Genomic DNA, 26,922 nt, shown 5'->3' on the forward strand with positions numbered 1-26,922 from the left:
TCAATTCGCGCAGCAAACATACTTTACGATTTTAAATTGTATTCTTCATACAAATTAGCATTCACTTCTGATAGTGTTTTGATAACATTATTTCTCGGCAAATGTTCACAGGTCAATGTTCCAAGTTTATTACTGTAAAAGTGGTCATTCTCTACGAAATTTTGAAGGGTTTTATTCATCTGATTGATTTTATCAACCAACAAATAATAACTGAAGAAATTTAAAAAGTTCAGATAGTAACATATCATTGCCCGTTACTAGCGAAATATAGCGACCAAAGATAATGGAACAAGAGCAGGTCTTCTTTAGCCTTGATTTGTCCCAGAGCAACAGTCTTGCTACTATTGTCCGTAAATTTGTCACTTCAACACTTCAAACTTTTCTTCTACCAATTTATCAAAAAGAAGAGTTTTTGTTAATACAGAATGTGTTGCTTTTACCCTTTTATCATGCTTTTTAGATGCCGTTTTTCAAACTACAAAACGATTACATGGGACTGAATGAACTTGTGAAGAGCTGATTAAGATTTAACACTATTGTGAAAATCGTTTTGAAAAACAAGTTCTCAACCGACTGTAAAGTAACAGTCGGTTAGCTACTTAAGTGACTTACTTTATCTGATGGTTAAATTTCAAGAGGTTTGAGGAACTGCCCCTGGGTTGGTTGTTAACAGTTTTTATTTCCCTTAACAACGGTCATATATATGCCAGTTTTAGAATTTGGCTGTTTACTTCTAATATTTTCCTTAACAACAGTTAAACGTCAGTCTTAGAATGTGGTTGTTCACAATTCTGCTGTCGTCTATAACTAGTTGATACGTCTTGTATATCGTCTTGTATATCGTCTTGTATATCGGCACTGAGATTGATGAATTCTTCTTCAACCTCCTTGTCTCTCAATCCAGGATTTCTGATCATTGTATACGCTTTCAACCAACGGTTTCGTGCAAGACGATTTGCTTTGTCAAATACATATGGCGATTCTAAACGATTGACTGTATTTTCTGCCCCTTGAACTAAACGTCTGTGGTGGCCTGCTGTTTCAACATCGAATGCGGAGTCAGTACTACCGTAGTTTCTTATTTTGTTATTTCTTTTATCTTGTAAACCATCCAATAAAATATCACAGAAAACTAAAAGAACTGGATGTCGATGGCATTCCTCAACGTACAGGAAACTTACATAGTACATATAACCTGTAAATATACATTGAGCAGTTTATATCAAAATCATATAGTCTCGTATTCTACAATTTTAAATTGTCCAAAATTGTCGTAAAATGAGGCGACATATAAAAAACAATAGGATTTTCAAAGAACAGTAACAAACACGTTTTGTTCTGAGGTATTTTGTGTGCCTACTAACCGGATGTAATCTTGTGGGGAAAAAAAAAAAGATTTTTGTTTAGCGGTTAAAGAGTCTCGGACTTTTCCGACTATCAATCTCAAGGTATACCATGTCATTACAAAGAAATTATATAAAACATCTGACGGAAATATTTGTAAATGTGTAAATACTAAATAAAAATTAATAACCTCTTCTTGTTCATTTTTTTTTTTCTAAACACAAATTCTGATTCAGCCCCTCATCGCTATTATAATACATTAGCGGGTAGCTGATGAAAAATATCTAAAGTGTAAAGGTAAAATATAATCTATATAATATAAATCAGTACCTTTATCCCATGTTTGGAAACCTGATATAAGACCAGGTTTGTCTAGTCTAGGTAAATATAAAATCCCAAGAATTGCACCTTTTAAAATCGTCACAAGACATCCAAACAAACCAAGAACAATGTAGAAGAAGAAAAGAAAGTATGCCACATTGTGATATACTTTTCTGGAAAAAAAGAAAAAAGGGAAAATATATCTAAATCCAAATAATGTAAGACAGAATCATCCAACATCTATTTGTTCAGTTCAAAACGGTAAGTTTTAAAATCGCGTTGATTCAAGTATGGTTTCTATCTGTTTTTATATGTTGAACCTATCTATAAATTGTCGTTAACAAAAGGTAAAAAGGGAAGAGAACTTGTATTTTATACCTGTTATCTAATGCCAAAACAACAGTTGATGTGCTGTGGCCTTTTTCGTTTAGTGAAGTCCTGGTTTGAAGAAGAACGCGGCTGAATATCTTTTGAACTATCATAAATACTTGCAAGATAACCACTCCCGACCTATTGTAATTCATAAAATAACAATTTATCAATGTCTGTTAGTTTGTTTGTTTTAAGTTAAAAATTAAGACTGCCCGACGAGGCATTAGTTCTAACGCACTTGTAATAAAACGAAAAGTCTCCACCCAGCAGGCACATCAACGTTGTTTCAACGTTGAATTATGGTCAGATTTCAACGTTGAAATAAGGTTGGATTTATATTCGGATTTGAAAGTTGAAACAACGTTGAAATTTCAACGTTGATACAACGTACGTTGTAGCTTCAACGTTGGCACAACGTTGAAGTTTCAATGTCATTTCAACGTTGAAAACCCACCATACTTTAATTGTTGGATATAAAGCAAAGTAACCAAGTTTAACAAAATATCAAGACAATATTAAATACTTCAGATATTTTATTTCAAAAATACAGTTCAAGTGCAGCTTAAATTCACTTTAATAGTTTTAACAATTAAGCTACAATCTGTTCCAATCTTTTCTTCTAGATCTTTCTGGGTATGTCAAGTGTTTGAGTACTTCTTTGGCCGTCTCTTACTGCTTCTGCAAATAAAAATAAGAAGTTTGTAGTTAAAAGTGACTTGGTCAATCTCAAATTATACATATAATTACTCAACTTAGTGATTTTTTTTTTCATTTTAAAATGCTTTTCTCTAAGATTTACATCATAAAACAGCATAGAAATTGAAAAATAGCTAAGTTTGATATTAACAGCAAATATTGTATATAAGACAACAAAATCTTTTTAAAAAGAAGAGCTATTTAAAAGTCTCAACTATGCATGGGTTAATAAAAACTCTCGTCGTCCTTGCAGCAGTATTCCAAGAACTATAACTCTAGGCTTAGCTAGACCATTTTATGCAGCATCTAAATCACAAACATGTAATATTTATTTATAATGTTACAGGAATATTCCGAAGAATACTATGGTTAAGACCAGATAAAAGTATCAGTGTTTTGAAAATTTTATACTTTTGCTGTTAGAATTCAAAATATTAAAATTAATAAGAATAAAAAATAAAAATTTCAACAACTGAAGTCTTTTCATGTTTGAATGTTATGCTGGCTATACAGGTTCAGCTTGCAATACTTTAAATTTAGCCAGGACAGGTCTAGATATAAATAATAATATATATAAAAATAGGAAATAGATTTTTAATCCCATTAATTTCACGACTATTAAACTTTAAAGTTTTTAACACTCAAATTTGTTATTTAACTTAATAATAATCATTACTAATGTATTTTTTTTTTTCAAACTAATTAACACTGTATTATATTATCAATAAAATATAAACATAGTTATACATGTATATATTGACGAATTGTCTTGGGACGTAAATTAAGTGGGCCGAACTACTTTATAGGTTGCAATTTTAAAATTGATTAAATTCTAAATAGGATATAGTACAGACAAATGTTTAATAATATGAAAAATAAATTAAAGAAAGACAAGATTTGTAAAATCATAAATTGCCAATGACATCAATAACTTCATGCTTACAATGCCTACCGAACCAAAATCATTCAATTAGGTCGCGAAAAACGTGTCAAATCAACTCAATCATGTGTTTATATCTCTCATTTATTTCATAAAGTAAACTAAAGTATAATTTAAAGAATAAATAATAATATTTTAGAAAATAATCAGTAAACTGAAGTAAAACATAACGGTAATACCTTCGAAATCCAAATAAATTGCCAATCGTGTTGTTTTCAAATTTTCCAAACAGCGCCACCATTTGCACGAACGATAATCATAGACAAACAAACAAACCGCAACAATTACTTCCCCTGACCAGCGTTATTTTATAAACGGGGTTTTGACTAATTAATATCAATTTATTAATTAATATTATTCATAAAGAACTAAAAAATAAAACAACAAACAACAAAACGTATTAACTAATATTCAAAGCGTTAATAGAAAGTGAAAAATTATTTTCAACTTTATTTGTTTAAGCGCTATATAATTTTGAATATACGGAAAATATTGTAACGCAAATTTTCCTGACAAAAATCACTTACAGACTAATTCAATAAAGGAATAATATCACAAAATAAGTGGTATAAAAGTTTATATAATGATAAAACTAAATGTAAAACTTCGACCATAAACAACGTTGAATCAACGTTGTATATACATTGGCAATATATCCGATATGGTCGTCCATGTTGAATATTTTGTTTGAACAACCGTCACGACCAATATTTATAACGTTGTTTCAACGTTGAAACAACGTCGAGTGCCTGCTGGGCATGCTCTTGCAACTGAACTCGTTTCATTAACCAATACTAAACTGTCTTAAGTGGGAGACTCATCGTTAATAATTCATTTTTAATACTGATTCAAAAGTAACTAGTAAATAAATATAAAAAAACACAAACAAACACACATTTTAAAAGATGTCAAAGTTTCGTTTCTGGGCCTATGATAAACGTTCAATAAGTTGTTCTATAAGAAAACATACAAGATTTATGAAACAACTCGTAGATTCAGATGATATTTGAGTATAGATCATCATGTTAATACAGGGAGGTTACAATCAAAACATAACGCGTATTTTAAGTAGCATTGCTAGACATATCATATAACTGTAAAATAGTTAATTAAAAATCAATTAGCAGGTATACCAGTAACAAGTCTGTGCTGTTCTTCATAGGTCACTGCCAACCTACATTTTTTCAATGAACAGCCGGAACCGTATGCGATCCTCTTTCAACACTAATTATCATTGCACATTTAAAAGTTGCTCGAAACCATGGTAACGACCTTGATAAAATGTGTTTTCAAACTCTACTTGCGCTACCTTTCAAAAGCATGCAATAATGTGTTGTTAAGAGCAAAATAAGTAAATAAATAAATAAATAATAAACAAAATTATACATACCCCAAAGAGTGTGCGCAATCTGAGAACCAGCCATAGCAAAGCTGTCTGACTGTGAAAATAGTAAACATTGTTATATTTCTTTTTCAATCTAAAATTACAATGATAGGAAGTGAAAAGTTATTGGAAGTAAGTAAATCTAACAAAATGACATTATTATTTGTTCCACGACCATATTAAACTAATATGCGACGGATATTGACATTGAATAATTCTCCGTGTATGCCAAAAAAAAATACAAACAAAAAAACCTCTAAAATGTCCAATTAATGACAACATTATTGACCAATTAATGACGACATTTTACAAAATATAACATAATCACAATTATTTATTTATTAATAATCTAACAAATTACACAGAATCAAAGTTATGTAGTATTGATGTTTTAAACATATTAGTGTTTTATATTATTTTTGTCCAATAGAATTATAGTTTTTCAAATGAATCATAACACATTTACTTTTGTAATTCGGCTAAATTTAATCAGTCTAGTAAATCGAAAGTTTTATAAAAATCATTTCAAACACTAACTTGGTTAGTTTTTATTAGTCAACCGTTTTATTAGTTTAACTTTGTAAATGCTTACTATTAAACACTAACCTATATGAGGGAAAAGGCGTAGAAAAAAAATGTGATTATTCCATCGTAGTAATAAATTCTAATCAATTTAGTGTTTTAAATTATACTTATAAACAGTCGATTTACTAGACTGATTGACAATTTGCCGATTTACCAAAATAAATGTGTTACAATTCATTTGAAATACTGCAATACTATTGGACAAAAATAATTTCAAACACTTACAAACTTTAATTCCTTAATAAAAGAAAGATTGAATTATACAAGAATTCTACATGCGTCTAAGGCATTATTAAAAAAATTGATATGTTATGTATATTTATGTACAAACCAGTAAACTGAGGTAGTGTCATTTATCTCTTTCTAACGGCAGTGTTTTGAAATCTTCCCTATATATATGCATTTTACTCGTCTTCGTACAATGTTATATTTGGAAAATGTGGAAATATTGTCAATAGTGACGACACACACAACGAAAACAAAAGAGAACCTGAAACATAATAAAACAAAAATATCAAAGTACTGAAATACTGATGGGCTTGCTACATTAGGTAATGTTATGCGCACGTGTAAATATTATATATAGGTATGATAAACATGTAAAAATAGTCATTTATAGCATTAATTTATAATGTTATATCAGCATTTCAATGAACCAAATGTATATACATATATAGATACTTCTGTATCATGTAAAATATTTGGATGTTTCTGTATATGTTAGTGTTTATTCGGTGGAATTTTAACAATTAAAAACCTCTGGTCGCCCCCTACCGGTCGCTTCCTTTGTGATTCTTAATTGTTAAAATTTAACTTAATAAAACTGACCTAGTGTTGAACCTCTTTTGACCAAGCTGGAACGCCTCCGGCCTTACAATACAATGGGAGTTTGGAGAGCACATTTTAATTTACCAAATACGTCAATCAACATATAAATAATAAAGGTAAGTTATAGATTGCATATTATTATATTGTTTACATCTTGTACCGCTGAATGTCTTCAATGTTTCAATCTGACGTGAATGATTTTTGTGATATCGACCTTAGTCTTCCTCTGCATGGTTTTCTCGCTGAGAGTTTGAGAACACTTCCATGTGAAAGATACTTAAATAACCTCTAAACAAAGTGAAAAAAGGCGTGAAACTTTACCCTTCATGTGCCTAAGTGTGTGCATTAACTGACAAACGTTTTTAAAATGACAGTCATCATTCATTTGTTAGTTAAAATGACAAAAATACTTGGGTTTGTCTATATTTTCTGCATGGGATTATAAGCAAAACGACCACATGCGCACACATTGTTCCAAACTCTTAATTATCAAGCGTTCAACTTAATAAATCATAAGTTTATACGATTAACAAGGGTACAATTAGCCCTTAATTAGCGGACGGAAAGCTCAGAACTTTCTTTCTTGATATCGGCATTTGTATCCCTTTCTCAAGCGGGAAATCTTCATCAAAATGCGAAACAATCGGCTGGTACCATATGAATATCATAGGTCGATGTAAATATCTTCTAGACCGCGTCTCGACTAATCGCATCGTCATAAAATATTTATAGTTCTTATTATATCATATGCAGTAGAGCATACAGATCAAGGGTCTGGACCGCAAACTTTTCATTATAATGTTGAGAATAGCAGTGCTGCTGGTGTTAGAATTATGTTCTTCTTCGGGAACCAACAATGGCCGAGTAAATCTCAGTTCAAATGCTTCAACTGTACAATATGTGTTTGTTCAACTGTACAATATGTGTTTTTGTTTATTTCCTGGCTATGGCTATACTGTTGTTTGTCTGTAAAGATAATTATCTTAACACATCACAAAAAGACGAGTTTGTCAAATAAAAAAAACAAAAATAACATACCATCACACACGTTAAGAAACAATTTTCCCATATCATCGTCAGTCGAATTGAAGCCTGGGAAAATGTCCGGTATCATTTTATGTAATTGATATGCAAAGAGTGCCGCTAAGATACCAACCTGTAAATGAATTGGTTTAACATATACACTGATAGTTCATTGGGTCATGAAACATATATTGTTGTAACAATGAGGCTTACCAGTACAAATGCAAACGACATGTAAACATGCGGTACTGCGAGCCGCTTATATAAATAACGTGATCTCATTTGCGTTCTCAATTGAAAACGGTCTCAAGCGTTTTTATAATCTCAATTTGAGCTAAAATCTCCACTGCGTTAGGACTCGGGGGGTGGGGGGCAGGTCAAACATACCAGACACTTTCTCTGCCGGCTGCTCAACTGAATGTTCAAAGCAAGAAAAGTAAATTCAGCCAAGCATTAAATTTAAACTATATTTGTTATGTCATCTTTATTTGTTAATTTATAATTTAAAAGTGAAAGAAAGTTTCACATCTGGGACGCTTAGATTTATTAGAAGCCATGATGAGGCGCCAGCATGTATGTACCACACAATTTTTCACTTTATTAAACAGTAAACAAGAAAAGAAAAGCAGAATACCTGTGTGATAATTATTTAAACCGAATAATATAGTTTATTGTTCAGATCATTTTACAAAATGGATTTTTTTTCTTCAATAAATGTACCTAGTGACTTTAAACAATTGAACTACATTTAATTAAACAACTACAATTAATGTCTTTAAACAAGTAATGGTTGAGCATGATAATACCTGGTATGCACAAATTAGAGCCACGGTGAAGATGCAGATAATTCTTGGAGAATATTTGAATGTTGGGTCATTTAGGTAAATATATCGTCGTAGAAATACCCTGTAAGAGATCTATATTCATAACAGTGAAGTAAAAACACATACATATACGTAAGTTTCAACACAATCTGATTTGCTGGTAAATTAGGTTAAGGGAGTTAGCCATTAACAAATCATTTGTATTATTCTTGTTTTAAGTTAGGCTGGACATTCGAAATGGGCAATTTAAATCCAGCGGTAAGTTTCTATTGTTTTCATACATGAAAACGAAACTAATGTTTATGTTTCAAGCACAATTATAACAGACAAATAATTTCACCCATCTAAGTTGTGGTTATCTAACGGACATAACACTTCTTCAATTTTATTACTTACTTCAAACGTTTTAAATTGGTTATTTCTGGCGCAGGACCAATGCTGCCATTTGTAAGATTCCTGCATTCAGGAACAAGTAACTCTTGAACATACTTCCGGTTGTGCTTAGTGCCCAGATGCTCCCGCTCTTCCTGTAAAATATTAACATAAATTACGGTAACACACTCGTAATACAGATATGGTTAACATTTCACTTCGGTCAACTTGGTTCTAGTCTTTCTATAAATAATTAAACATCTTAATCATTTTCTGAGAGTATTTACTACTTGTTATAAAAACAGAATAATGCAAAGATATAACAATATGTAAAGGCACATACATACAGACAGACAGATAGACAGGTAGACGAACGGTACGGTTTTAATATGCCGCCATAAAAACGTATTGCCAAAACAGAACGTTTCATATCCTAACAAACAATATATCGAGGGTTCAAAGGTAAAAGGTTATAACTGCCACTTTTGCCGAAATTGACTTTTTATGTTTATTATAATATACTTATTGTCCTTTATGTCTGACAAAAATATTATATAAATATTCTCAATCCTTAGTAAGACGGCAAAAATTTTTAAAAAAAGTTTTGTTAATAATTTTTTCTACCAAATTATTTAGGGGTAAAAGTTCTAAGTGTACTTATTACCTGTTTTTATTGTTGTTCACCATGTTGTGAAGAATAATGTAGTGGAAAAAGTTATAAATGATTTTATAACTTTTTCCCCTGACAGAATGCTGCATTCATAAGTTCACAGGCACTTCTGTTTTATCTCTTTTCCCCACGAAATTTATCTTTTAGAATTAAATGCAGCGAGAATATAACCGAATATGAAAGACAGAAAATATTCAGTACATACTGTCAATGGTGATTAATAAGTCAGGGAATTATCTGTTCCTGTTGCCAATAAAGAACAGAGAATGTTATCTAAAAGAGAACAAAAAACGAACTATTTTCGAATTCGTTTTTCACACAGGTAGAAAAGAGGGCGGTGAGGGATGTTGCAACTTATTCATTATCTTCATGTACAGATCAATCAACCGATTCTGCAATTTTTTGTAATTTTGTTGTGATTTTAATGCTTTTTCCGAGGGATACTTTGTTTCCAAATTTTTTTACTTAAAAACTATCGATGTTCGGTTCAAAAAGTTGCAAACCGCAGTAAGCACAAAGTGGTAGAGGGTTATTTGTTGGAAATGACAAGGAAGGGGAAAGCTGTGCCTGAAATAAAACCCGGGGAATATCAAGATCATTTGTAAAAACACAACGAAAGCTTTCGACTGTTGATCCACTACACACGAAGACGCAACAGGGTATACTAACGCATGATTTAAAATATATAAACGATTACTCAATGTATGTAGAAAAATGCAAAGGACAAAATAGAAAGTGTGGTTTCAGAGGCTGTGTTACAGAATCTTTTTAGTACAGAATATAACTTTTTTTCTTCTGTCCTAAGAAAAGATCAATGTCCACTCTGCAATCTGTATGAACTTTGAGAATAGAAGCATAGAACTAGATGAGGCAAAAAAAGCAAAAATATCATCAAGTACACCACAATGACCAAAAAAAGAAAAAAAATCAAAAGCAAGAAGGCGCTGAAAATTTGTTGTATTCTGCAGAATGTTAAAAAAGGTGAGGTTGTGAGATTATATGTTAGTTGCCACCAATAGCTTTCCAGCGTTTTTTAATTGTCAGTAAATTGGCTATAAGATAATTGCAACACTGATATTCAATCCCAAATTTTTTTTTACTTTAACAATTTAAAAAAAAAAAATGAGTTACCCTTTACTGGGATTTGAATCCAGACCTCTCGCTTCCTAAGCGAAGCCCGAAAACCTTCAGCCCACGGTTAAAATTTATATGTGAAAGGCCTGAAGAAAACCATATTATTCTTAAATTAGGGCTTTGTAACGACTTTAACTGTTGTTTACACAGAGTAAGATTAATAATCCTGAAGCTTTACTATAAGCATGTAATTTTAAAGAATAAAAGGGCTTCAATTCTTTGGTTATTTTCTGAATTTTTGGGCAATCTAAATCGTACTGTATATCTGTATGCATTTTTCCTGTATAAAGTTTATTTTTATTATTATAGTTTATTTTGTAAGGCACTACGGAATTCTGCATTAACTAGGTTGCATTCAAAAATCATTTATGTACTTTTTTTACGAAAGCCACACTTTATCTTGTAAATCATCGGTACTTCTTAACAAAACAATTTAAAAAAGAATTTAACAAAAAAAAAAATTTCCTCGACTGGGATTCGAACTCGAGACTCTCACTCACTAAGCGAGGCGCGTTAAACCACTTGTACCCGGAGAAAGTTATACACAGAATGTCTGAATAATATCAAGTCATTTAAATTTAGAACATTCCATTGCATTCAGGTTTTGTAATCTTCTTTAATTTCGAGGTATTTTGTTAAGGGTAAACCTGTTGTTTAAAATTGAAGTAATATTTTAGCAAAAATCCTCTCGCCAAACAGTCCGACATGTAGAATCTATATATTCCACTACTCGGTTTGTGTAGTATTCGGTAATCTACATGGCTAAAAATAAGTATTTTTCAATTGATAAAATATTCATCCGCGGTATTTGTGATTGTGCATTTATTGAAATTCTTAAGCCAACGCTATTGTTTAACTTTGAATGCGTTGTAATTTGTTGGATACTTGTACAAAATAAAATATTTTCTTTTCTTTTAAATCGCTAGTTTTAAGCTGTTTGAGAACTACTTGTTGTTAGGTTTGTCATAAACTTCTGTGTTTAGAGATTGAATGTCGCTTTGTATTTAGTTATTCTTCGATCAGAAAATACCAAGCAAAAACAATATTAGAAATTCTTCGACCTTCGGGAGTCTTACTTTGCTTGAAAAAAAATTGATGCGCCTGCTTTTGACCATCTTTACGCGCCAGTGACTCTCCCTGAATTTTTGGCTGTTAGTGTATACTAAAAGGGAATACACTGCTTCAAAAAAGTGGACTACTTTCAGGCATTTGCAATTAAGAACATTAGACTCTGAAATTTCGCTACCATTTATTTTGTTGGTTGACGACCCAAACAAATAAAAACAGTGCTAGAATGGAAAAATTCAGCCGAAAAAAACGCACAAAGAAAGAATCGCAAAGTTTTCTTGTGTCTGCATTTGATATCACAGGCTATTTTTGAAAAACACCACTCAGTTTTTAAAATTGGTGATCTTCGGGTTACAAAAAGAAAAACTGTGTTGTTGCAATTTGTCATTCTATGAACTGGGAAATGGTAACGGGACTTGTTATCTGTTGGATGGAGACACATGGGGAAACCAGGTCGTGCAAAGTAGGAACATTTTTGTTGTACTTGTATGTAACCCTTGTTGCAAGTAAGACATCTTTGGTATTGAAAAGTGACATTATATAGTAATGCATGGTGGAGGACATCATTAAGGAATTCGCAATCATTTGTTGCAAGTTGCTTAGTTACTGTGTCCAAAGATATACCTCACATCAATGGTAAAACACACATTTCTTTTGAAATTGGCCATTCATTAATGGAATGCAAATTCCATACATGATTATCAAAACCAAAGCCCTTTCAAAAGTTCATGTTCCCTTTTGCAGTGGGAACAGTTATATCATACCCCGCCCGGGCAAACCCTATTGTCGTTCTAATAAAAAAACAGTGACTCTGTTAAAATTTTTACCCAAAAAAAAAACTTTGGCTCAATTTAAAAACGACGTTGTTTTGGTTTAAGTGTTTTTTTTGGCTGAATATATATTTAAAAACATAGTTGATTTTTGAGATGGATTAAAGGTTTAAACCGGTTTAGCTTTGAAAAATGTATTTTGGCGGGGCTTTTGGGAAGGCCAAAAATTTTACTTTCGGGGAAATGAAACCCGGGTAAACCCTTTCCAGCCGACAAACAACCTGGGATTTGTTTTTTTCCTGCTTTTAATAATTTTTAGAAAAATTAAAAGGTTTCATTTTTTTTTTCCCCCGATAAAATCTTATTTTTAGTTTTGGGTTTTTCTGCAAACTGGTGAGTTATCAAATTGAAGTAAATGACTGGGGGTTAGATAAAGGAACAAAAACAACAGTATTTAATTGTATGAGCTATGGGGTTTTGTGGTTAGTGGTTCAAAGCAGTTTAGGTTATGGCAAAAGGAAAAACAGAAGGCAAAGAAAAGTATTTAAGGGCTCCAACGAAAGGCTTATACGGAAGCTTCCCAATATCTGCTGTTGCAAAAGCTTGAATTTTGATGGTTCACTTGTTTGCCTCTGGAAAATTCCGAAAAGAGTTTGCGAATTATACTAATGTAGTCAAATTGCCATGCAAGGCAAATCTATAAAAAGGACAAACTTTTCAGTCCCTTTTCTGGTTTAGTGAGAGTAGGAAGAAGATGAGTGGAAAGGTCATAGAACTAATTAATGAACCAAAACATTCAATTTTTGTGACATGAAACATAGTAGTCTTTAAATTTACTTAACTTACGATTATGGGTCACTAATATCTTAATTGCTGTGTCTGGGGTTCTGTTTGACTTCAGTTCGAATTATATACCGAGAGACATTCGAAAATAAATTGAAAATTTGTAAACTTAGATTTTTTAGGTGCGGTATTTTCGGTTTAAACTTTTTAGTTAAATTAATTTATTTTCTGTTAGAATCTAATATTTGACAGGTACATATTTCATATTTCTATGAATGAAAAAGTGTTAATATTTTGTGTGACGAGTATTAATGTGCATTGTGTTAGATTTACATTTACGTAAGGTTCTTCAAAGTAAAGGACATAATTGGATAAATTTAGCAACAGTAACACATTACTGTTGCAGACATCTATATTTTTTCAGAAGAACAGAGGCTATAACTGCACTTAATAAACATTTTAAACCAAGTTTATCTGCTACTTTTTATTGCTAAAACCCTTCAGAGTAAAGGGTCGTAAGTGCAGATTTATTACCTTTTTAAAACGGCTCAAATATTGTAGTCTTGACAGAATCTAAGTACATTTATTACTTTTACTTCTGTAAAAGATATTATTTTGATCTTAGCATTTAAAACAAGACTATAATTACAGTGGTTTTTTATCAGGCACCAAGCAATGTAAACTTAACAAAATATGATCTAATGTAGTCAACAAATATGGGAGAATCAAAATTGTTATAACAATATTACGGAAAATAAAGTTGTATTAAAAAAATATGTTTTTTGCGTTTTTCTCGAAATCTTGAAAATGGCAGTTATTACCTTTTACCTTTGAACCCTCGATATGCTCCTGATATGTTCTATGGATATTTGATCAATCTTTATGTACACTGAAACGTTATCATAGACTAAATCTGACACATTGATTACCTGTTCAATAAATCTATGTACCGACCTTTCTCTCACAACATGTATAGAATGCCTGATTAGAATATATCCATACCGGAAAAACAAGCCCATCAAACAAAATAGAACTGGAATCTGCACAGCAATATTCTGACCTTGAAAATTATACTGAAACAATGTGAAAATTAATAAATATATTAGTTAATTTGAACTCCACTGAGAAAAGGCTTGAAGCATTTTATGAATCACTCTCCATTCTGCTTCCTGGAACATACCAGGTCTGGTGTCATGTCGTGACCCAGGAAAGGCGCGCATCAATGGCCCCAGGGTTGAGAGACACCTTAATCACTTGGCCACCGATACACGTATAAAACAACTTACTAAAGTGGCTACAGCTATTTTCTTTACCGAGTCTTGGAAACGATGCCAAAAATGACGTGAAGGTCACGTGATATTGCTACACTGTAGCTACCTGTTGTCATTTTTCTTGTAATATATTTCAATTGTCGCTTCTAATATGCAAAACACATAGGTTTTAGTTCAGCAAATATTCGAATATTCCGTGCAGACTTCTTACCACAATAGGTGGTTAAAGATTAACTGTAATAGAGTAGAACACACCTGTATAATAATTTATATAGAAAATGCACAGATTGCAGAGAAACATATATATTAGTATAACAACAACTAATGTCATACATGTATTTACAACAATATATTTTCAATACTAGCAAAAATTACAATTAACATTTTAAATTATATATAAAGATTCAACTTACGTCTTCAGGTCCATTTGGACAAGTAATGACAAATCTCAAGTTAAAGTACAACCTGCAAAGAGAGAGACAAAAATAAGCCTCCTCTATATAATAAAAAACTGTGTGTCTACTTTCTTACACATTGTTAAAATTCTTATAAAACAAATATAATATATGCATAATAAATATAGGAAAATCAGATAAAAAAAATCAGAATGATCACGAATTTACAAAAATTAATAAATCAAAAAAATAATTATATAAATAAATAAATAAATAAAATACAATTTAATATAATAAATAAATAAATGAATCAATGAATAAATAAATAAATAAATAAATAAATAAATAAATAAATAAATAAATAAAAAGAATAAATAAATAAAAATAAAACAACAGATAAATATATAAAACAAGAACCGGTTGAACCGGGTGATGCTCCCCGAGAAGGTTCTGGACACAGGAAAGTATAAAAAATGAACAAAGGGCAAAAACTCCAAAATTAGGCAAGGCGAAGTTATGTTTTTTTGCACTGCACTTCTATTCAATGAGATCTATTTATCTATAAAGTTTCCTGATGATATCTCTTATAGTTTCAGAGTTATGTCCCGGGTAAAATTCAAAGTGTAAAAATGAACAAAGGGCAATAACTTCAAAATTAGACCAGGCTTTGTTCAAATGATATCTAGCCACCTACAAAGTTTCATGTTGATATCTCTAATAGTTTTAAAGTTATGTCCCGGATAAAAGTCAAAAAGTAACAAGAGGGCCATGATGGCCCTGAAGTCGCTCACCTGTATATAGGCCCCCAGAGCGGGGCCAGTTTAAACCCCAGGGCTTTTGTTTGAACAAACTTGGTAGACACCCATTAGAAGATATTTCATGCTAAACATCTAAGGTTTGGCTCGTTGAGTTTTTTAAAAAAAGATTTTTTAAGATTTAACTATACACATATAGTTAAAAGCAATGACACCCCTAGGGCGGGGCCAGTTTTGACCCCATTTGACACTCATTAGAAGATTCATGCTTAATATCTAAACTCTAGCTATTTGGGTTTTTTTAAATCAGATTTTTAAGTTTTTGCTATACACATATAAGGAAAATCAATGTCCCCCGGGACAGGGCCAATTTTGACCCTAGGGCTTTTATTTGAACAAACTTTGAAGACACTAACTGGAAGATGTTTCATGTTTAATATCTTAACTCTAGCTATTTGTTTTTTTTCAAAGAAGTTTTTTTAAGTTTTTGCTATACACATAAATAAAATCAATGACCCCCGGGGCGAGGCCAATTTTGACCCAAGGGCTTTTATATGAACAAACTTTGTAAACACTCACTAGAAGATGTTTCATGCTTAGTAACAAAACTCTAGCTATTTTTTTTTTCAAAGAAGATCTTTTTTGTTTTTGCTTTACACATATAAGGAAAATCAATGACCCCCGGGGCAGGGCAAATTTTGACACCATGGCTCTTATTTGAACAAATTTGGTAGACACCCATTAGAACATGTTTCATGCTAAATATCTTAGCTCTAGCTCTTTGGGTTCTTTAAAAGAAGATTTTATAAGTTTTTACTATATGCATATAGGGAAAATCAATGACCCCCGGGGCGGGGCCAATTTTGACCCCAGGGCTTTTATTTGAACAAATTTGGTAGACACCCATTAGAAGATGTTTCATGCTAAATATCTTAGCTCTAGCTCTTTGGGCTCTTTAAAAGAAGATTTTTTAAGTTTTTACTATAAGCATATAGGGAAAATCAATGACCCCCGGGCGGGGCTAATTTTGACCCCAGGGCTTTTATTTGAACAAACTTGATAGACACTCACTAGAAGATGTTTCATACCAAATATCTAAGCTCTACCTTTTTGGGTTTTTTAAAAGAAGATATTTTAAGTTTTTTCTATCGGTTGCCATGGCAACCAGAGTTCTGCATGGAATTAAATTCTTTGAACAATTTTTAAAGGTGACCACCAAAGGAACATTCCTGTGAAGTTAGGATGAAATTGGCTTAGCGGTTAATGAGGAGATGTCATTTTAAGTAAAAGTTTACGGACGCCGGACGAAAAGCGATCACAAAAGCTCACCCTGTCACTTTGTGACAGGTGAGCTAAAAACCTATGACCCCAGGGGCGGGGCCAAGTTTGATACTAGGGACAAAATTTGATCAACTTTGGTATTGGACCTTCAGATAATACAATATACCAAATATCAAAGCTCTAGGCCATTAACTTTCAGACCAGAAGATATTTCAAGTTTTCACTGTCTGTATATAATGAAAATCAATGACCCCCCGGGGCAGGGCCAATTTTGACCCGAGGGCCATTATTTGAACAATCTTGGTAGAGGTCAACTTTACATTGTTTCATGCCAAATATCTAACCTGTAGCCTTTACAAATTCAGAGAAGTAGATTTTTTTTAGGTTTTACAAATATACATATAAGGAAAAACCTATGACCCCCAGGGCTGGGGGCGATTTTAATTCTAGGAACAAAAATTTGTACAACTTTGGTTTTGGACCTATAGATGATACCATAGACAATATCAAAGCTCTAGGCCATTTACTTTCAGACCAGAAGAATTTTTCAAGTTTTCACTATATGTATATAAATGAAAATCAATGACCCCGAGGGCGGGCCAATTTTGTCCCGAGGGCCATTATTTGAACAATCTTGGTAGAGGTCTGCCACACAATGTTTCATGCCAAATATCTTACTTGTAGCCTTTGCCAATTCAGGAGAAGAAGATTTTTTTTATGTTTTACTATATACATATACGAAAAACCTATGACCCCGGGGTGGGGCCAATTTTGACACTAGGGACAAAATTTGTACAACTTTGGTATTGAACCTTCAGATGATACCATAGACAAATATCAAAGCTCTAGGGCATTTACTTTCAGACCAGAAGATTTTTTCAAGTTTTCACTATATGTATGTAATGAAAATCAATGACCCCCGGGGCGGGGCCATTTTGACCCTAAGGGCCATTATTTGAACAATCTTGATAGAGGTCTACTACACACAATGTTTTCATGCCAAATATCTAATCTGTAGCCTTTGCCAAATCAGAGAAGAAGATTTTTTTAGATTTTACTAATATACATATAAGGAAAAAACTATGGGGCCAATTTTGACACTAGGGACAAACTTTGGTAGAGGACCCATAGATGATACCATATACCAAAAATCAAAGCTCTGGCCCATGTACTTTCAGACAAGAAGATTTTTAATTTTGTGTTTTTGAAATCCTTTTCTGGCCCTATGACCTACATATGCAACAGACCGGAACCATTTGAACAACTTTGAAAGGGGACCACCCAAGGATCATTTCTGTAAAGTTTGGTTGATGTGCAGTCATTGGTTTCAGAAGAGATGTTGTTAATGTTCAAAAGTTGACGACGCACGCCGCACGACGCACGACGACGGACACAGGGCCATCACAATAGCTCACCCTGAGCATTGCTCAGGTGAGCTAAAAATAAACAAAGGGCAATATCTTCAAAATGAGGCAAGGCAGAGTAATGATTTTTAAGCATTGCACTTCTACCCAATGAGACCTATCTATCTACAAAGTTTAATGTTGATATCTCTTATAATTTTAGAGTAATGTCCCGGACAAAGTTCAAAGTGTCAAAATGAACAAAGGGCAATAACTCCAAAAGTAGCCAAGACAGTGTTACAGTTCTTGTGCACTGCAAACCTACTTAATGAGATCTATCTACCTACAAAGTTTCATGTTGATACCTCATATAGTTTTAGAGTTATATCCTGGACAAAGTTCAAAGTGTAAAAATAAACAAAGGGGAATAATTCAAAAATTAGGCAAGGCAGAGTTACGGTTCTTGTGCACTGCACACCTACTCAGTGAGAAAGTTTCATGTTGATACCACTTATAGTTTTAGAGTTATGTCCGAGACAAAGTTCAAAAAGTAAAATAAACAAAGGAGGATAATTCAAAAATTAGGAAAGGCAGAGTTACGGTTCTTGTGCACTGCACACCTACTTAATAAGATCTATCTACCTACAAAGTTTCATGTTTATACCTCTTATACATTTAGAGTTATGTCCCGGACAAAGTTCAAAGTGTAAAAATAAATAAAGGGGGATAATTAAAAAATTAGGCAAGGCAGAGTTACAGTTCTTGTACACTGCACACCTACCAAATGAGATCTATCTACCTACAAAGTTTCATGTTGATACCTCTTATAGTTTTAGAGTTATGTCCTGGACAAAGTTCAAAGTGTAAAATAAACAAAGGGGTATAATTAAAAAATTAGGCAAGGCAGAGTTACGGTTCTTGTGCACTGCACACCTACTCAATGAGATCTATCTACCTACAAAGTTTCATGTTGATACCTCTTGTTGTTTCAAAGTTATGTCCCGGACAAGAAAAGCGGACGGACGGACGGACGGAAGGAAAGACGGACGGACGGACAGACAAGGCGGCGACTATATGCTCCCACGAAATTTTTCGGGGAGCATAAAAATGAGTTTCATTTATAGCCTCTATAGCCTATATGAGATGATATACAATAAACTTACCAGAAAGCTGTATATCCAAGTCCTAGAAGGGAACCAAGAAAGACCCAGGTGGTAGTCAGGCAGGCAAATAGTGGGTAGAACATAAATCCGTTCTCTAACACGTGATACATCAAAATTAATGCTGCAGTAATATGAAAATTGAAAATAATATATATCTCATATATATGTAATTTCTTATCTGAAAAAAAACTTATTTCAAATAAAACGTTAAAAAGCAATGTTTAACTTGGCATGTATTGTAAAACTTACCTCAAATACAAAGCACCAAGCATTTATCACAGCCATAATCAAAGGTCAATGACATATTTACATTAATAATGTAAATGTGTCAGTGACCTTTTATTACATATTTAGATTGGTTATAATGTAAATGTGTCAGTGACATCTTATTACATATTCAGCTGGGTTATAATGTAAATTTGTCAATGACATCTTATTACATATTTAGATTGGTTATAATGTAAATGTGTCTGTGACGTCTTATTACATATTTAACTGGGTTATAATGTAAATGTGTCAGTGACGTCTTATTACATATTTAGCTGGGTTATAATGTAAATGTGTCAGTGACGTCTTATTACATATTTAGCTGGGTTATGATGTAAATGTGTCAGTGACGTCTTATTACATATTTAGCTGGGTTATAATGTAAATGTGTCAGTGACGTCTTATTACATATTTAGCTGGGTTATAATGTAAATGTGTCAGTGACGTCTTATTACATATTTAGCTGGGTTATAATGTAAATGTGTCAGTGACGTCTTATTACATATTTAGCTGGGTTATAATGTAAATGTGTCAGTGACGTCTTATTACATATTTAACTGGGTTATAATGTAAATGTGTCAGTGACGTCTTATTACATATTTAGCTGGGTTATAATGTAAATGTGTCAGTGACGTCTTTACGGAACGTCGGTGGTGCCCGTTCGTGCCTGAAATAATTCACGGAAGGGCACCTGAGGTCTTCCTCCACCAGTAAAGCTGGAACGTCGCCAAATGACCTATACTGTGTCGGTGTGACGTAAAACCCAATCAAACAAACAATCAAAAGATCTTATAATAAACTTCAGTGGTTTATAATGTTAATGTGCCATGACGTCTTATAATATATTTAGATGAGTTATAATGTCAATGTGTCAGTAACGTCATATAATATATTAAGATGGATTATAATATTAATTGAAGTCTTGTAATATATTTTAGATGTGATATAATGTAACTATGTCAGTGGCGTGTTATAATATATGTGGATGTAATATATAAAATGTGTAAGTATAGTCATATTGCTATGAAAGAGCGCTTTCACCTTCGCTCCACCTATATATATGACATACTGTTGAGGAAAACACCAATAGTATATACGCCTGTATATTCAGAAATTATATTTTCTAAAAGATTCACTTATTTTATTTAAAGTTTTGTCTATTATTTCTAATCAGCATGCAGAAAACGCAAAACTCTGTTACTACGAACAAATCGACTAAAAGAAACAAATATGATTGTTAAAGAATACATACATTTACTCCATTCAGGAAATTTGCTACCGATATTACTCATTCCAAAGAACAGATTAAAACAGTAGCTGGCAACGCTCCCAAACGCCATAGCATAACCAAAGTTATCACACCCATGGTCAAGAAGATTGACTGGACTGTGGAATAGAAATAATTCTAAACATGATTTGTGTGTCGTCTGCGTGTGTCGTCTGCGTGTGTTGTATGTTCGCACGTGATACTGGTTGGATAGTACAGCGACTTTTCAAGTTTACTGATGGAGAACAATCTCACGTGTGCATGAATTATTTCTGGCTCACATGGCAAATGAGAAGAACCACCGATATTCATGACTTTCTCACAAAAGTCCGATTTAAAATCACTTCACAACACATGAGGAGGGTTTCTGATTTTTAAGTGCTCATTTTGTTTTGATATGGCAAAATGACTCTTGGTTAACAAACATTGTTTTAAAACCACCGTTGATGTAAGTATTACTGTTTCTTATGTTCGAAATAATTTATCATAAAACATACAGTATATAATTTTGTATACGTTTGTATGTCATATATATCTGTTTTTGCAAAATATTGTTATGTTAATAAAGTTTGAAACCTTTGATGTTTTACGGAAGTATACAAGGATTTTTGTCGATGTATTACCAGTTTCTAACAGTAAATAACATACTATGTAATAGAAAGAGCATTGAAGCACGAGGTTATCTAATTTGTACGAGGTTGGAGGGGCGAGTATAAATCAGATTACCAAGTGGTTTGATTTTCTTTACCTTTTGTATCATAGACAAAAATTAAAAAAAATAGGTTCTTTGTCGTCTAACTATGAAACCTTTAGAAAAATAACCAAGTTTCGAGCATCTAAATATGACATTTCTATCGTAATTCCTTTCTCTATCGTCACAATGAGTAAACCCGAGAACAAATCAACGAGCATGCCCGACAGACAGTGCGATAGCTGCAGTGTAGTTAACACACTGTGCATGTATGTGTTTGACAAATTTTCAACAGAAAGGTCCCTAAAATATGATACAATTTCATAAAGCTGAACCTTTGTGATTCTGTTTTTCATTAATCTGTCTACATTAATATACTCACTAGATTATACCCGGTCTTGCACAACAACATCTTTTGTTCGATCTCTTCTCAAGCAGTGATAAACAAATCAGTATGGCGACCTTAATTATAAGAAAAATAAGTATAAAAGTTAAAGATAAATTCCAGAAAGATAGAAACCTTATTAATTTGAGGCAGCACATTTACAACAGAAAGCTTACAACTCTAACGTCCTGGACGGATGTAATACACCTCGTTATCTTTTTCTTGTATGTTCGAAAAGGAATGGAGAAAATATATTTTTCTTAAATTATTAAATAAAATGTACAATTGTCTTATGAACGATGAAGCTCTTAAGATGACGTCATAATAGTTTTGCATTCAAACACTTTAGTAGTCTTTATGTTAATTTTAAATAATTATTGTGTATTTCTTTCTTGACTTTCCTAACGTGCTAAAGTAAACAGAACAACATACCGATGCCGCAAGACCGTACAGTTGGAGCTGATTATTAACTGTGTCATCAGAACCGCATGCTGTGTTGTCCAAGATTACTCTGTAAGAAATAAAAAAAAATCCCGAATAAATATAATTATATCAGACACTTTAATATATCGTCCGTTATAATTTGCAATGATTATCCGTGAGCATATAGGTTAACTTTAATGTACGACTTAGCTCACTAGACAAGCTTTGCAATTACTCTGTATCGAAGTATTCATTACCAAATCAAACAATGAACTAATGAACGAATTCAAAATTCACCAGAAACTCTCGTAAGGGTGTTGTGTAAAAATGGGCTCATTACCAGAGATACAGACTCAACGGTATGGAATGTAGAAATATCTGATCCTGGACTCCCAGTCTATAATGGGATCACTTCGCTGTTGTATTTAATGCTAGTGTATCAAAACCACCACCAGTACGAAAAACTTCCAGAAAATTGAAATCAATAGATGTTAATGAGTTTAAAACAGACATTTTGACATCAGATATTTTAAATAGTGTTAAAGAAAGCTCCAATGTTGATGAACTAGTTGACTGTTGATTCAACCAGAACCTTGATAAACTCGTTAGTGACATCAAAAACACTTAAAAGCTGTGAAACTCTAACAGTGTTTAAGCACTTATTTAAGAGGTTTTATTTGGACTGATTATTTTTTAGGTTCTTACCTGAATTTTATTATTTATGTGGGTCTTTTTAACTTTTTTAAACTACATTTGTCTTGAATTTGTGACTTGAGCAATATTGATGTTTTAATTTTTTTTTCTTTTAAATATTGTACCATTTATTTGGTTATACGTATTGTACAGTACTTTTGAACGTGTCAATGTGCATGAAAAAATGCTTAAAGCTGCATGCCAGATGAGTCAAAATATTTCAATAAAATCAAACTTGAGAAATATGTACTAAGATTTTAGGAAATGTAAAATGATTCAAGATTCAACTAATATTTTACATGTTATGTACGGTTAACGACTGATTCTTTGGTATTTACAACTATATTTCTACTGCGTTACTAACGCAGAGAGGGCTATTTATGCAAATTTTGACCACGTTTTGGTAATTTACGTGGGTTGTAAGTGCCATTGATAATGTGTAAATTGCTTCTTTTTGGTTATTTCACAATATTATACAAATACATTTTCAAAAGTTTCATGAAAATTAGCATGAATCTGGAGGCGTGCTGCTTTAAGAAGTTTGGTATATAATAATATAATTATAATGTGATTTTGTCAAAATTTCAGTTTGTCCCCATCAGTTCATACACTCTGATATTAAACGATGGGCAGTACGTGAAGTGGTTGCACACTTGGTTCAAGCAAGAAAAACGGTTGCAAACTTGACAAAATGGCTACCGAATCATCCACAGGTAAGTGGGTTTGTATGTTAAATATGCCCATTCCTTAAGGCAATGTTTATGACACACTCGGTTAAAGGTTTCAGCTTCCTAACTTCTGATTTGACGAAGTTATTGGATATATAAACTGGCCATGTACATATTTTAAAATTGGACAAATGACAATCATGGTTGATTTTTATGCTAATTTATTCACATCTGTAAGTTTTGAAGTAAAATATGTTTCTGTTAATCTTGTGTAATTGTTTAATTTGCATGTTTCAATTAAAGTTTCAATACACAAAAATATTTTCGTTCAAGCGCATTTTGTTTGCAAACTTGTACTTTAAACATTTCTGGTTGCAAACTTATTTTCATTTTTTTTGTCAAATATAAAACTGCAAAAGGATTCAACGAAAATCATGTTTATTAGTCACAGATATTTCCTTGACAATTTAATACAACTGATTATAAGTTCTTAATTAATTACCATTTCTCAAATTCTAACCAACATTAAGATGAAGTATTGTTCTCCATTCATTCACAATAGCATACATTTTTGAAACAATTATATCATAAAAATACTTGAATCAGACTGCTACTCAGTCATTTGCATAATCCATTAAAGTTAACTTTTTCATACATTTATTAAAACGAAATTGCAAATTTCTACATCTAAAGTTGTTTCTGTCTAAACAAAAGGAATATATAGAATAATTTATTTTTATATCTTATTTACATCAATTTCATTAAATTTATGTAATTGTTCACATTTAGATCTCCACTACATATGTGGCGATTACATAAGTGGCTACTGTCATGCCTCCATATAAAGCGTCAGTTGATGTATATCGTCATAGCCCCACATATAAACGCATTCTCCTACTCTGTATTACATTTATGCAGACAATACAACTTATCACCCAAACAAAGAAGCACCGTTACGGTATAAAATTATTGGCCAAACCATGGAACTTACAACTTAATAGACAAATACATACATCATATGGCATTGACCCCAATTGACTTTTATTTGGCAATACGTATCTATGCATATTTAGATTAAATTCTTTGTAAATTAGTCAACATTTTCTTGGTAAATGAATCATAAGTATGTAAATACAATGTAAGTAACAAAATGTTAATTTAAAGTATTTTACAAGGATGTGATAATTACCAAGTTTCTTACATTACATCATGTATAATGCTACAAATTCCAAGTACATTACATCATGTATAATGCTACAAATTCCAAGTACATTACATCATGTATAATGCTACAAATTCCAAGTGGAATAAAACGAACTTAATTGTGGTTATCTAATGTATGCTAAATTTCCTTTAACACTCACAACTATTAAAGTAAATAACATGTACAACTATTACAACATAATATTAGTTGTAGTTTAATTATATACGTGACTAGTCAACTTGTTCAGACTGATTCGATCAGTGAACAATTTCCTTATAAAAATATTCGACGTATATCTTTTATTGTGTTTAAACTTTGCTTTAAATGGACTGTTGCAACAAATTCGTTACCTATATTTAACATGGTAAATGATTAAGGGTTAAAAGTGCTTAACTGCAGCATGTAATTTGTACGTTTTAAATATCAAACACTGTGATACATATAGAATTTGTGTTACCATCTAAAACTAAACTACATTGTTTTATTTTTTGGATGAATGACTTATTTAGAATATTAGGACAGGACAATGATATAGTGTTATTTTATTGTATTTTTTGTATTTGCACAAATCTGCATGTTAGACAAATTGTAAATTGAAATATGATAGATTTCAATAAGGTGTTACACGTGAATAATTTTGTAAAGACATGATCCCATTACACCATAAATATGTCTGCCTTTTCTAAAAAATAATATTAATATTTAATGTACACTAATTATTATGACAGGAAGTAACTGACAACAGTTACTGTCGTTATCTTAAACTCAATCCAATCAGCCATTACTAGTCAGATATACAAATTAAATGCTCTTATTTCTTAGGTTATACCGAAAAGTAACTATATACATGTATTTCGAGTACTTAACGTAATTCTCTATGTTTACAAAACAATACAGATCAGATCAGATAATTTACATACAAACACTAGAAATATTGCTAATGATCACCCTTTTTATTAGTATGGGAGATACAAATATAATCAACAAATCATTTCCTGTCTTTAAATTTCTTATTATCATAATTTTGATTAGATCGGTCGGTATCTTGTGAAGTGTAAGTGAAATGTTTACACATATACAACGTATTTTGATAAACGAAAATTTACTTACGGTGGGGATAAAGTATTTGCACTGTTGTTATTATTTCTAGCTCTAATATCCATTACTATTTAACACAGTTAACGCATACTTTAAATACAGAATTTATAACTTTGTATAGTATAACTGTAATGGTTGCATTTCCATATCCTGGTCTATAAATAGATTCACCAACATAAGTTATCAGCGCATGACCTTAAGTGTGTCACCGTGATCAAGCGGTAAAATTATCTGACTAAAATTTAGGCATTTAAAAGACTGTATCCGCGAACAAATATAACTAATAAACTAATAAACATATCTCTGTCTCCATTTTATCTTACATGAAATAAGTTTCCCGAGCTGATGATGCATGAATCTCTGGAACTGTTACACGAAAGATTGAGTTCTTATGGTCTGGAGTTCTTATGATAAAAAACGTTCAGAGTTTCTGTGGAAAACTTTTCTATATACTTGGAGAACTAACGTAAAAAATATTTTTTTACCTATGGGGATTAGGTGCCATAATTAAGCTTGCCTCACATATATATTATGTTTCAGAAAAACCTTTAATCCATTTTTCATCGCCTTTTAAAAAAAATCTGGTAGTTTTGAGTACAATTTCCAAATTACTTGCTGATTCGTACATATTAACCTTTCATTTGTAATCTTCTTCGTTGCTATACTTAATAACCTAATTATAATGGAAAGTTGCAGACATTAAGCCCAGGCTAATAAATTTATACCCGATCAAATGTCACGGAGTGATAGCTCATAATATGTCCTGGTGGAGTTCTAATGATAACTTTTGTTACTGCCAGTCTGTTTCTTGCGCTTAATTACGGCGTTTTTAAGCGTATTTTATTAGTCAATAAGTAGAAGCATAATACGCTTATCATTTGCACAAAAATTTGGTTATATCACG

General features: G+C 32.1%; 1 protein-coding gene across 1 annotated transcript; it reads right to left on the minus strand.

The window, feature by feature from the left end:
• Positions 1-310: 310 nt before the first annotated feature.
• LOC132726816 (stimulated by retinoic acid gene 6 protein-like) lies at positions 311-26,193 on the minus strand. The gene is made up of 15 exons (XM_060712191.1): positions 26,031-26,193; positions 22,365-22,443; positions 21,930-22,009; positions 20,842-20,975; positions 19,323-19,443; positions 14,799-14,850; positions 14,044-14,187; positions 8,714-8,844; positions 8,300-8,399; positions 7,509-7,626; positions 6,051-6,132; positions 5,064-5,112; positions 2,044-2,210; positions 1,675-1,838; positions 311-1,195 (listed from the first exon to the last, which is right to left on the minus strand). Exons 1-15 carry the CDS (start codon positions 26,081-26,083, stop codon positions 756-758), a joined length of 1,914 nt encoding a protein of 637 aa, XP_060568174.1. The 5' UTR covers positions 26,084-26,193; the 3' UTR covers positions 311-755.
• Positions 26,194-26,922: the final 729 nt, after the last annotated feature.

Source organism: Ruditapes philippinarum, unplaced genomic scaffold, assembly GCF_026571515.1.
Source record: "Ruditapes philippinarum isolate M1 unplaced genomic scaffold, ASM2657151v2 ctg333_1_1_1_1, whole genome shotgun sequence".
In the NCBI taxonomy this organism is placed as follows: Eukaryota; Metazoa; Mollusca; class Bivalvia; order Venerida; family Veneridae; genus Ruditapes; species Ruditapes philippinarum.